The sequence below is a fragment of the Apteryx rowi genome, unplaced genomic scaffold, assembly GCF_003343035.1.
Source record: "Apteryx rowi isolate R43461 unplaced genomic scaffold, aptRow1 scaffold_35, whole genome shotgun sequence".
Classification (NCBI taxonomy): Eukaryota; Metazoa; Chordata; class Aves; order Apterygiformes; family Apterygidae; genus Apteryx; species Apteryx rowi.
In genome coordinates, this window is record NW_020449974.1 from 25,714 (window position 1) to 39,019 (window position 13,306).

Below are 13,306 nucleotides of genomic sequence, written 5' to 3' on the forward strand. Positions count from 1 at the left end.
AGCACCCATGAGCAAAGCAGATGCTGCAGCAACTCCACCTTGAYATGGTGTAAGGCCAGAGCAGAGCTGGGTTAATGGGCAACCCCGCACTGGCAGCATCCAGACCTCTCCTCTATGCTGCGGTCAGGTGGGTTGGTGCGTGACAGCGCAGCCACCCAATTGCCGGCAAGTCCCTTTTTGTGCAGGGAGCAGGATGCGGTGCCACCAAGACTTGCATCTCAAGGTTGCCCTGTGAGATCACTGTCCATCATCTCCTACCTGGAGCCTCATGGTGCTGGGGCCATGTCCCGACCCCACTCTGCTGCTGCTGCGGAGTGTCTCTGGCTCTGCAGCTCAGCTGGTCTTCCCTCGGGGCTTACGGACAGCATCGTTAGGGAAGGTTTAGGCAGTTGGCGGGCATTTCATTATCGTAGGAGATAAGGTTGCGATGGCTTTAGTGTTCAGCGCCGTGGGTGTGCAGGGAGCTTTACAGACTGATAAAACCCATGCGCCTGCCGGGTGGGGTGGCCAGGAGTTTGGTGGCTTCTTGCGTTTTCCAGATACAAGCCGCAGGACCCCGCTGGTTTTCGGGGTTCAGGCAGTGCCGCTGTACCTCCCGAGCAGGCAGCACACTCACGCCAACCCCTGCTTTCCTTTCAGCCAACATCAGRCCCCTGCACCTTCCTTCAACTCACKTYATTCATCCAATTAAAAATGTCTTYCATTAACCTTTGCCATYAYGGGAKGGCACCCAAGAACCAGGATGAGGTGGATCAGGTCACCTCAGAACGTTCCCATCCTTCCTTTGATCCCCTTCTGCTCCTTGCTCATGTGTAACCATCCCTTCCAAACTTCTYGGTGAAAACAAGCACAAAGAAGGACTTTTCCCTCTCCGCTGCACAGAATTAACCCGTGGAACTCCTTGTCACAGGGCAGGATGGAGGCCGAAGGGATAAATGGATTTATAACAAGTGTTGGATGTACTCAAGGACTATAAACACAGAAGCCCCCATGCAGCCTGCCTCAGAAAAGCCAAAATGATGACACTTCGGCATTGCTAGCCCTCCCCGAGCATCTGCTGCTGGCCACCTGATCCCAAGATTATGGAGGGGCCCAGGCTGATCCTGAGGAGCATGAGAAAAGCTATCGCATGAGAACAAGCACGTATTTGACATGAGCACGGGCCAGGGTCCCGCTCTGGTGCAGAACACGCACATGCCGGGGACCCAAGAGCGGCAGGACTAGGCTGAGCAGATGCTTGGGCTAGCTCAGCGCTAGCCCGACGGGGTGCAGCAAAGCGCTGGGGTGAAAGATGTGCTGTAGGATGACGGAGGGGCAGGCCAACAGAAAGAAAAAAAAAACCCCTTTCTTGAAAGCCTCTTTGATTTTTTTAGCATCCTGGCTGGTACAGAGATGCCCAAATTGGAGACATTATGCCTGGAGAGGCCACACTTAGCAGCACCCAACACAGTGGTGGCAATTGCCCTGCTCGAACTCCAGGTTCCCCATCGCACTTCTCCAAAGACGTGAGCTGGGTCTTCATGGCCAGCTCACCACCCACCAAAACCCCCATGTCCTTGCACACAGCTATTGCCTTGCAGGAAAAAAAAATTCCCCAGGAGAACGCCCCAAATCCTTCATTCCTGCAGGCCATGCCAAAACACGCCGGTCCCTTGAGCCCGGCCACCAGACCTTCCCAATGGCCCCTACCACCGGGCAGGACACGCCAAATGCCCCCTTCATCCCACCTTGAGTCGCCTGTGAGTTTGGCCGGCGCGGACCGCGCCGGTGAGGAGCCTCCGGCTCAGCCCCGCTCCAGCCCTGGCCCCGCGGAGATACCCCCAGCCGAGTCGGAGTCTCTGCTTATAATTACGTTTTGAGATTTCCCAGTTAGCCAGTTTTTAATTAGCGCGTGTCACGTTGATTTTGTATCACTTTAATTTCCTAATCAAAATGGTACCAAGTCAAATGTCTTGCAGAAACCTAAGTCTATTACACATTCAGTGCCAGGGCTGGAAGATATTTGCGGAATCTAATATCCTAATGCAGTTAAGGCCAAAAAAAAAAAAAGACAACTAATATAATCATCAAATTGCAAAGGATGACAAATACCACGAAAGAAACTATGCAATGCGAGAGGGCACCGAGATTTCCCACGCCAGGCTAAAGCCAGCCCCCCTCTGCCTCCGTGAACGGCCTCCCATGGTCTTTCTTTGCTCTGGCCTCCAAATCCTAATTCCTGCTCAGGATTATTTTCCCCATCTGCAAACATAGATGTAATCAATGAGAGCAAAACACACATTCCTTGAAGGCGGCTGCTTACTTGGCTGAAGGTTTGGATTTAATCACGCTCGCTTACGGTAGGAAGCAATTAAAATAGCCACTGAATTAGGCAAAACTTGGCTTTAGCCCACAAGGTAGAGGGGGAAAGGGAGCCTGGTCTCATTAAAGGGTCGTTTGCTTCTGGGACGAGCTTGCAGGGCAGGCAATAAAACGGATCCTGGACCACGGTCTCCTCGATCCTGCTCTACCCGGCAAGCGCGGGAGCTTTGACTTGTCTTTTAGGGATTTTCTCCAGCAGTGTCGCGACGGGGCATCGCCTTGCAGAAGCAAACGGTTCCCGGGGCTCCAAAAACTGGGACGTTTTGGAATGCTGGATCCGCTCTGGTGCCGTCCCCTGCYGCATCCCCCCGGCCCCGGCGCACAGAACCACACGCAGCACAGGCGCTTATTTAAACAGTTATATGCTGTATTGTTTAATAGAAGTTACAATAGGATAAATGTACAGTTGCGATCAACATGCTAATTTCTAACGCAATTTAACCTGTAAACCATGCAGTCCGCTTTTTTTTCTTTTTAAATCAGTCCGTTTTCTTTTTTCTTTTTTTAATCAGTAGCTCTGCTAGTGAGTTTTAAGGAAAGAAAGAAAGAAAGAAAGAAAAAAAAAGTTCCCCTTTAAAGTTAAACCTAATTTACTAAATTTTCCCCTTGCTGTGCAACGAGTTGTGCAAAAAAAGCTGTTTTTCACCACATTCGTTTACCAAAATCACGTCCTCCCCCTACGCAAAGAAAAGGCAACACGAGCAGCCAGCGGGCACCGAGGGACGGGAGTGTGTGTGTGTGCGCACACGTGTGTGCGCGCGCTTTCGGGTCGAGAAAGACGCCAACGGGATGAACAAGGTGAGAGGGTGGACAGGACCCCCGAGGAGCAACCTCAAATTACCGGCATTTTTTTGCCGCCACGTTTTGGCTCTCCATTGCACCAGGTTTTGGGGCAAAGAAGGGCTTAAAAACCAACGGTAGCGGCACGCGTTTCTGGGTGAAGGCTGCACCTGGGCACCGCAGAGACRAAGGCAATTGGGTGCAGAAAGCCCRAGCAGCCCGGACGCGCATCCCACCGCGCCGGCCAGGAGGGACAAGGGAGAGGGACACCTGATGCTGCCTCCTCCAAAACTTCTAACGCTGAAGGCATTTGGGGRGCGAAAAAGCTCCAAACCAGGCAACGAATGAAAGGAGAACGCCCAGTCGAGGTGAGCTGGAGAGGTAGGAAGGACCAGGGATGGTCCCCTGGAGGAGACCAGACCCCTCCAGGGTCTGAACTCAACACCCACAGCAAACCCACCGCCCTTGCGGCTACGTCTGGTGGAGAAAGCGTCACCTCGGGACTCGCTGACAACAGCTGCGTCCACGGACGAGGAGCCTACGAGCATCCCGCCGAGCGAGCCGACTTTCGCCACGGCCCCGCTCGTGCCCGGGCTCTTCGGCGGCTCCCAGCTAAGCCGCCGCTCTCCGCATCGCCTCCCGGCCTCTCGCAAACGGCTGGAGGACGGCGCACCAACGCCGTCGCCTTCTGCCCCGGCGCAGCGGCACCGAACGGCCACGCAAGGAAAGCAAAACGGGCCGCCGAGCGGTGCGACGGCCGGCTTCTCCCCCCCGGAGAGCAGAGCTGCGGCGGGACTCGGAACAAAGTGCAAAACGGCTGAGAGCATCCGACTTGAGCTCCAGCCCGRGAACAACAACAGCAACCACCTCTTCCTCTTGCACGCACGCACACACGCTAAAGCCTAACGCAGGACGCGCCCCGAATGCATARGTACAGCTTCGTCCGCAGGTTAGTGCATTAGTGAGGTTACAAAAATTACTCCCGGCGCGGCGGCTGGCAGCGGGACACCTTGCACAGCCCCGTACGGTTGCAGAGACGGTAAGATGCACGGATGCTTCCCAGGAAGCCAAACTTGCCTTTTCCCCCCCCCCATTCATGCTCAAATACGTTTACCAGGAGGCAGGGAGAGGGGGGAATAACCCAGTCTTTTCTACGGCCGCTGGCTTAAAAAAAATTAAGGCCCGTTCGTGTCTGTGCACGGATGGGTTAATAGCAGCATTACTTGTTTCGGGGGTCGCGAATCTACRTTTGCAGCAGGGGGTTCGGCCCCTGCCTCCCCGCTCCGTGTTAYGAACTTATAGTGACAACTTCTCCCTCCTAAGCAATACCATCCGTATCAGAGGATGCCGATCATTAGTAAGAGATTTAGAGGGGATTTTAAACGTCTTCCAGGGCTTTTTATGCAATCTGTTTAAAAGATTAATTTTATTTTGAAGGGATGGGACTGCATCTCTTGGAACAAAAAGTTAATTAGGAACAGAGCACCAAAATTCCATTTTTCATCCCCGTTATGTGACTTGCGGTTAGGCGCTTGACCTCCCGAAATCAGAAACTCTCTGAATCTCTTTACTTGGCCGGGACTCGCTTTCCCAGCAGAAAAGTCCGGAACGCTACGAGCCAGGAGTCCGCTCACGCGGTCCCGGCCCGTGCAGCCAGGCAGCGCTTAAAAAAAGCTCGGAAAACCATCCCGTGCCGGCACGGCAACGCCGCTTTCGGTCGAGCTTGGCGGAGAGGGGCCGGAGAGGCCGGCTCCGGCTCGGGAAGGTCRGCGCTGGCTGCAGCGCTCCAAGCAAGGCCCCTCTTCGCCTCCCTTCGCCGGCCACATCCCAGCAGCTAGCGCGGAGGGGAGGGAAACGACGAAGGCAGCAAAGTCGGCGGCTGACAAATGCGAGAAAAAATTGCGTGTGACAGTCTATCCTCCCACTAATAGAAACTGGAAATGCCGGAGCGCCTTGTTCGTCATGCTTGCTGCTGCTCGATCGCACCGTCGCCAGCCTCTGTAGCAGCTTGATTCTGAAGAAGTATTTTAAAGTGCTTGTTGCTATTTAATGGCCCTTAACGTAAGCGCCCCGCGGACTGAAGCTTCCCCTGTTACCGTCGCCGCTGGGTATCTCGGGTTTTGTTTCAATCTCTGTACCCTGGGTAGGACCTCGAYGGCTCAGGGGAGGCAGACGTGACTCTTCGAGCAGCCGATCCCGCCGGGTTTTGCCCCCGCTTCTCACTCCCGCTTGTGCTGTTGGCCCTCTCTCCCGTGGTGGCACCACGAGGAGACGGGAAGGAGGAGGAAAGAGCCCTGCGGTCCACGCTGCTCCATGGGATGCATCTTGGAAGAGCTTCCCCATGGCCAGCAAGACGCCTCGGCCAGGCGGTGAAGGCAGGTCTCCTTCCTCTTCTCCACAGTTGGGCCAAGGAGAGCTTCCTACCAGAGTCCAACAAGCTGGGCGATTTTTCATTCTCAGTTGTGCAGCATTGGGGCTGCTAAGACACAGCTCCGGATCGCACGGACTCAGCGGGCAACCAAGGTCCCAGGCCACGTCCGGTGGGCTGGGTCCGACGCTCAGGTTCAGCTCCGGGTGCCCCGACGAGCGCGGGGCCGCCCCACCGCCGAGGAGCCGCAGGGCCCTTTGCGCTGGTGGGCGGCCGGGAGGCCTTTTAGAGAGCAGAAACGAAGTCGCCACTGGGGGATCAACCGAGTTTGCTTCTTCACTTGTGTCTGTCTTGAGAGAAAGCGCTTGCTGGCTCGTGCGTGGACGTCTCCACTGAGGCCAAACTCTTTCTGGCCGCGATAACGACAACTTTCCTTCAGCTCCTTCCTCTTCCTCCATCCTTCTTGCATGTACTTCAAAGAGGCATTAAGCCAAAAGTACCCTCTGATCCCCCCCACAAAGAAAAGAACCATAAAGCCAACTTCCAACATTTGGTCTTCCCTCATATTAATGAAAATATCCCATCCACTGCTCCTCATGTTGGGAGACTGCCGCGACAGGACAACAGTTCATTGCTCCCAACGTGCCTATTTACTTTCAGGGTTAAGTACCACGTACCCTTATCAAAAAAAAACAAGTATTGCTGAGGAACGAGGAGGGAAAATAAAGCACCGTCCCCTTGGCGTATCCAGAGCTTGAGCATCGGAAGAGCTCCCGGGGCAAGAGCCGCAAAGCAAAAAGTGCACTCGGTGAGAAAGAAAAGGGGCTAAACGCAGGAAGAAAGCGTCGCTCCCCTGCTGCAAACGTACGCGCCACGACGTCGCAGCGTTCAAACCAGCCCTGCCCGTCCTCAGCGCGAAAGGAGGTTAAGAAGAACAAACCTCGCTCCGAAGGTTAGAAAAGGTGCATCAACTTCCAGAAGCRATTTCGGGTGAGAGCTGACAACCCAGCACATTCAAACGATGTTAAAAACCAAAAACGCTCGCGCCCGGGCAGAAGCAGCGCCGCCAGGGTGGTTATGCGCACGCCGGAGTCTTTAATTCCCTTCGACGCGGCATCAGGGCTCGGTCGGTGGGGGAACCGGCTGGATAAGCTTCCACCTGCAGTAATTAGAGTCAGAAGGGTAAAGAACAGATAAGGGCAAAAGTCCCCTCTCTCTGTAACACGAACCCCGCGATTAACGTCCTGTTGATAGCGTCCGGGTTGCCCTCAAAGGATGTCTTGATTTGAGGAGATGATGTATGGGCACCTCCAGCGCAAAGAGGAGAATGTTGTCCTTAGGCACTTCTGAGCCGGGGGGGGGAGTCGGATGCTGCCGTCTCCACTTCGGGGCCAGCCAGGGCCTTCGCGCCGATTCCTTCGGCAGCTCTTGAGCCCTTTTACATTCGGTGCGGGTACGAAAGAYGGCGGCAGGTCCCAGCGGCGCAGCTCAGCGCACATCCGCTCGGAGCGCCGCGGTTGCAGATGTGCGGGAACGGGCTGGGGGGGGGGCAGCTCCAGCTGCTGCCTCCCCGCAAGGGATCCGCGAGCTAAGGTGGAAATCAGCCCTTCCAGGAAAAAATAAAATAAAATAAAATAAAATGGTTGGGAAATTGGTTCGCCCCTCTTCCTACGTAAATCCAACAGGCAAATCTGCAAGGCAGGCTAACAAGCGACCCTCTTCTAAACACGCGCTCGTTTTACCGGAGTCCGTGAAAAGAATCCGAAACCGCGGCTGCTCCCAATACGTATATATATATTTTTTGTTTTCATTTGTTCTGCGATTGAATAACTTAACAAAAGAAAGTCAAACTGATTCTTCGAATTTGGCTTACGCACACGCGCACACACAAAAAAAAAAAAAAAAATAGTCTGGGTGTGAACTTCTCTCTGAGCCTTCAGCTTTTACCCTCGCTTTAYAAACCCCAGAAAATAGGAGCTTATAACGGAGACTCCCGACCCCACCGTCCCTGCGCCAGCACGACCAGCGCCGCCCTCCTTCCCCGGGATTGTTTAACAAGGAGCGTTTTGCCAGAAGGGTAGGTTTCACGAGGACTATACAGGCGAATAAAAAAATACAGATATTCTCTTTGAGCAAGAACGCCGAGCGCAGGCACGCGGCGGAGCCCGCCGGTCCCAGAGTCTCRTCCCGAGCGGCCGGTGCCCTCACGAGTGGTGGCTGTTGATGAGGCTGCGGAGCTGCTTGGCCACCGTGTCTATGAGCTTCTGCTTGTCCCGTTCGTTCTTGCGGAACTGCGCGAACACGTTGTTCTTGCGGCTCGTGTCCCTCATCCTGCGCAGAGCAGAAAGAGCCGGTCAGGTTATGGCAAGCGCTTTGCTCCGAAACGCGGCGCCCCGAACCCATAAACGAACCCCGAGTAAAGCCGCGCGCGAGGCTCGTCCCGCTGGGGAAAAWGGAGGCGACGGCATCCGAAGGGTCTGCTCCCAATTTTTAGGACGGATGCGTGCAAAGAGGGGGCACCCCGAGCCGGGTAGGTGCCTCTCCTTACGCAGCGTCTCTCCACCGTTTCGCTTCGAACCCTGCGAATCGCAGCCCGGCGCCGCGGCAGGGGCTCTGCCCGCACGCACTGCCTCCGCGCACRAGTTTCTAAAGCCCCGGCTCGCCCCTCCTTCCTTCCGGCTTTTGCTACGTTCCCGCGTCATCTCGTTAAACGCTCGGTGACGAGGCYGCAGTGTTACGAGAGCAACGGTGAAAGCGGCAGGAAATTAAAAATTTAGCGTCAGATCCACAGCGTTAGTGTTTATCGTTTGCAACGGCGCGCTGCAGGCGGCCGAGAGATGCAGCCGCCGCAGCAGCCACCAAGTTTCTGCGCTGTTAAACTTAAAATACTGCACAGCGTTAAACCACAGGAATCCAGCGCCGGTTTCCCCAAATTACAAATCTCCTCGAGATCTGCTTTTCTTTTCTTTTTTCTTTTTTTTTTCCCCCCTCCTTAAATTGCACTTCGAGCACACCAACTAGCCCACTGGTCTCAACAAGCGCCCCGAGGGCTCCGGAAAGCCAAAGGAAAGGCAAGCCAGCGGGAGGCGAAACCGGGGCGGCTCCGTTTCTCTCCGGCGTGCAAAGCTCCGGCCTCGTGCACGCTCGCGCGCGCAGCTGCATCCGTCGCACGGCTGAAGCGTTCGCGGATCACATGCCGCGACCGGGGAGGGGGCGACCGCAGGTAAAGCCGGGAAGGGAAACTGCCCCGCAAGGGTCAACCCTTCGACGGAGCGACGGCAGATCCTAAAGGCAGCGGGCTGGTGGCATCCAACCCGCCGGTTCTGAGAAGGCACCRCTTTTTTTTTTTTTTAAAGACCGTAATTTGTAAATGATTTTCTCGTTAAATCAGATCTGGCAGAGGCCGACGGCTTTGGACGAGTCACATAAGCCTGCGTTTTGGGCTATGGGTACCTAAATGAAGCCTCGCAGTGATTGGGAAATAGTGATGATAGTCCTTGGAAAGTTGGCAGCTCATCAAATTAGGGGGTTTTGAGCTATCCGAGCACAAAACAAACCTCTTGAAACTTACTTAACAGATTAAAGAAAAAAAACCCAAGTTTTTTCATGCTTCAATCTTCCTAAAAAGAGCCAAAGGGAATCTGAAATGTTCCAAAAAACATCTAGCTTGGAACTGAAAACAAGGATAACAACTTTATCCCAAAGGGTAATTTGCTAAAGTTATAAGTGCCCAAAGACACAGGATTACAATGGAGCTGCTTTCCCAACAGTAACGAGATAGCTTGGAGCAATTTTATTCAGCAAAATAAGTAATTTTTCTTTGCTTTTCTTTCTTTTTTTTTTTTTTTTTAACCCAAGCAGGTTGCCAGTGCAAGAACCGGGCAGCACAGACACCGGCGGGAAGGGAGGTTTTCAAGGCACGCACATCGCAGGCGGTGCAGTTCCAYGGGTTTTAAAACTAACCATCGTCACGGAAGCGTAACACCTATTTCTCACGCAGYGTTATGCAGCTCCGGTGGGACTCCAAACGCTCTACAGGGAAGGTCGGGAGCACCGCTGCTGCTTCCCAGGCTAGGCAGGGACATCGGACTTGCTGAAAGCAAACCCGTCTCTTCGGGTCCTCAGCCCAGCGCCACATCCCTTGCGCTGCCGCCAGCTATAGCAATACTGAAGGGCCARAAGTACCGATTTTTTTTGCACGTTGTACCCAAAGGTAATGCGTGGGGGGGGTTACAGCAAATCCTCTCTGCCCTAAGAGTTTTCCTCCTTCTCCTCCTGGGTAGTTTTCTTCCTTACAGCCCTTTGTGTCTGATCTCAAGGGAGCTGTTTAAGGCTGCAGGTGAGGAGAAGATTTATTCCCATGAAACGTTAWTTTTTAAGAAAACAGCGTTGTGTGCAAGGAAATACCATCTTTGCGCTTCCTGCTGAATTATCAAGGAGTTGCACGGATAAAGCTATGGATCAGGATGACGAAACGTTAAAGTCAGAGCACCCATTTGTGTTGTCAATAACCTGATCGCGACAGCTAATGCAGGCAGGTGGACCTGCTGAAGCTGTAGCTAGATCTGAACTTCCTGAGTATCCAGGAGGCACCRATGTTGCCGGTACCTCCGAACATCAACCCCCTGGGAATTTGCAGGTACTAACGGCTGGATTTCCTTGCTTAGTGAAGCCACCTGCAGAACTTCCAATCCTGCAGAAGCCCAGGCATACGGCCTGTGCCGGGGACCCCACCACGGCAGAGYCCAGGCCACCGCAGCAGCGTCCCGGGAGCACAGGGACATGCAGGCGTACGGCAGGCAGAAACCGGATGCAAGCCCTGGAAGAGGCTGAGCCTTCAGATCCGACTACCGTTCGAGGAGACACCGCGGGCTCCAGCCCTGCGGCCGTCAAAGCTCTGCAGGCAGACACCGGGCCGATGCGATCCGGGCGGTGTCAAAGGCAGGACTGCTGTCTTAGGTGTCTAGCGCATATGCAGTTAGCTCTGCTTCCARGAGCCGTGGAAAAGCATAGCGGGATTGCTGGCTGACATGCACAGCGGATGATGCAGYAAGATCATACTTTGTGCCTTGGCTTTGCCATGGTAAACAAATGCTGGTTAAGGGACATTTGGGGTCACGATGATTCTTTGGAAATCTGTGCATTCCTTTGGATAGATTCGCCTACAAAGTTGAATCACTGCTGGGAGCTGCGTCACCAGCCACGTGTGGCCAGGCATCTTTCCTGGGGATCGAGCGTCCAGTTGCTAATCTTCAGGCCCTCTGAACTACTCGATCCTATTAACCTCACCGTGTACAAAAGGAATTTCACAACTACAGGCAAACATTAGATACAGATACGGGTTTATAAGGACTTTACCAGCTATTAAGAACAGATTTACAAAACTGAAGAGTCAGCTAACCCTTCAGTATAGGAGTTCTGGACTTCAGGTCATCAAGCAACGTCTGCATTAACTCTGCAGGCAGGAAGCCGGACTGCAATAAGGCATATTCGTTCAGGGCTCACGTTGTTAGATATCTCCTCGTAGGCTTGGAGAGCAAGCAGAGCAAGTCTGCGCGCGCCTGCAAGCCAGTGGGTAGACGTACCCTCAAGTTGGTGGCTCAAAAGGCGTTTCTCTTGTGATGGTGTTGGCGCAAGCTGCTCCCAGCCTCCTCAGTTTTGCTACTACAGATGTTTGGGAGGGTCACCTGGGCACCAGGGTCATGGACCCAATCTGGACAGAAACATACTCTTCCAAAATCCCAGCTGAGGGACTAGCCCGGGGTGGGAACGGCACAAGTTGGCCCTGCAGCCTTGGTCTGGGACCACGGCCTCCATCTGTAGAGTTGCCGTCACGGCCAGAAAGCATGTTTTGATCCCGATCCCTGAACTCAAGCCCGTTTCTTTTCCAACATTTGGCTATAGGGAGCGCCTGATCTTTCAGCAGCTGGATCGCACTGTCACAGATAGGGCTTTGAACCAGGACGCCAAGAATATCAGGTTTAAAACAGAGAGGCAGTGTGTTTGAGCAGCTAGGAAGGTCTTTGGAGGTTTGACACTTTTACTTCTTAAAGCTCGTGCCTGCAGAGCCCTAGGACAACTGACTCCACTTTTGTACTGTCGTCCCTATGTACTAGCATAAGAACTAAAAGCAGAAGGGAGAGAGAAAGCTCAGTGCTGTCCCCACCCCGGTCAACAAACACCACCTTAAATGGAGTCAAGCTTTGTTTAAATTAATCTATAAGAAAAAAAGCAACACAATAAAAGCTCCTCTTTTAGTTGTAAGTAGTGCATTTGAGACGATAAAGTTACCGGCGGGAACCGTTTCAAAGACAGCTTGCATTTAGATCATTTAGTGCTCCATTTAAATCAAACAATAAAGTCATTGCGAGGTGAAGGTAAAAGCCCAAGCAAGCAGCATACTTACACTCGTGATATCCTACGAGAGATGTGTGATTAGGAAAAGAGATAATCATGAAAACAAGTTAAAAACCGAACCAGCGGATCAGAATTTCATGTCGTCCTGTGGGCARAGCTAGTTAAGTACAGACACGGTTGGGGATCTGGTCTCCGAGTTTGGAGAGGAGCTCACGCGCCTAGAGTTAATGCCCGGTCCAGTGCAGGGTCTCAGGTGTCCCCAGGAGACCAGACCCTTTGGAAACCAAAAAGGGYGAGATGGAGCCGGCCTTGGGCTATWGAGAGACTCCCCAATGTGCCTGAAGCCTGACTGGGGACAGAAACGAGACGGCACGAGCACGTCCCTAATGCCAAGCAGCGCCGCGCCGCGAGCGCGCGGGAGCCAAACGAATGACTACGCCGGGGCTGTCTCTGGAAAGCAAACCGGATACGTGAGATTTCCCTTAAAATGAGAACGCTGGCAAGCGGAGCTGAGCTTTGTGGCTTTTTCTCTTTTCTTAATAACACCACAGAGTGCGGATGGTTCGCGTTCAAGCACTACCTGGGGAAAAGGGCAAAAAACAGGGAATCGGAGCTCAGCGCCGGGAACAGGGAGCTGCCTTCTTGCTSCCCCCAGTCTTCCCAACTAGCTGTTACCCATCCCAGCTGCCTGCCTGCTTCCAAGTCCCCAGCTCTTCTGACTGCTGAGCGTCCAAGCTCTTGGTTGTTTGTCATTTTACCAAAAGCCTGAATATGCTGCAGGCTTTTAGATCACGGATGTCAGGTTGCAAATAATCCTTAGCACATACACATCTAATATTATACAACGCATACATACAAATAATGCCATAATGTACAGAAGTGCTTTCCAAGCACCAGCTCCATCAGTTTAGTCCCTGTGTACCATACTGACAACATTTATGTGCCATGAATTGATGTGAAATTAGGTATTCTCATATCCTAAAAAAAAGAGATACCCACTCCAAGAAAGAGGTACCCCCAAAAAAGCAACTCAAATTCATCCTAGGGATTTGCTTTCATGTTAAACTTAAACAAATCTAACCGGAAAYTACTGCCAAAGAAGGAGGCCATGCTTATGCTACCTTGCTCCATGCAAGACTTGGCAACGGAGTGGCCACAGCATGAGCTGCTTGGAAAATTACTAATTATTTTTGGCAGGTCACTTTGCTGTCAGATCAGCTGGTGACTCGCTCACAGCTGCAAGGCTGAGAGGTCTGTTGCAAGCAAAGGGACAGGAGTAGGGATGTTCCTCCCGGTGAGAGCATGGAGGTCTACCAGAGAAGGTGTCATCTGAGCCATCTCCTACTRTGGGCAGGATGAGTGTCCCTCCAATTGCAACTACATGCTAGAGAAGCAACAAGTTAAGGGACTCCTGCTCTTAGGGACTAAAGCAAATGCGTT

The 13,306-nt window shown here is 53.1% G+C and overlaps 1 protein-coding gene across 1 annotated transcript in view; it reads right to left on the reverse strand.

The window, feature by feature from the left end:
* Positions 1 to 7,696: 7,696 nt before the first annotated feature.
* Positions 7,697 to 13,306, reverse strand: part of EXOC6B (exocyst complex component 6B) — a 237,117-nt gene continuing 231,507 nt past the window's right edge. Inside the window, exon 21 of the mRNA XM_026072704.1 lies at positions 7,697 to 7,840. Within this exon, the coding sequence (XP_025928489.1) occupies positions 7,714 to 7,840 (127 nt within the window). The 3' untranslated portion in view covers positions 7,697 to 7,713. The remainder of the gene's footprint in view (positions 7,841 to 13,306) is intronic.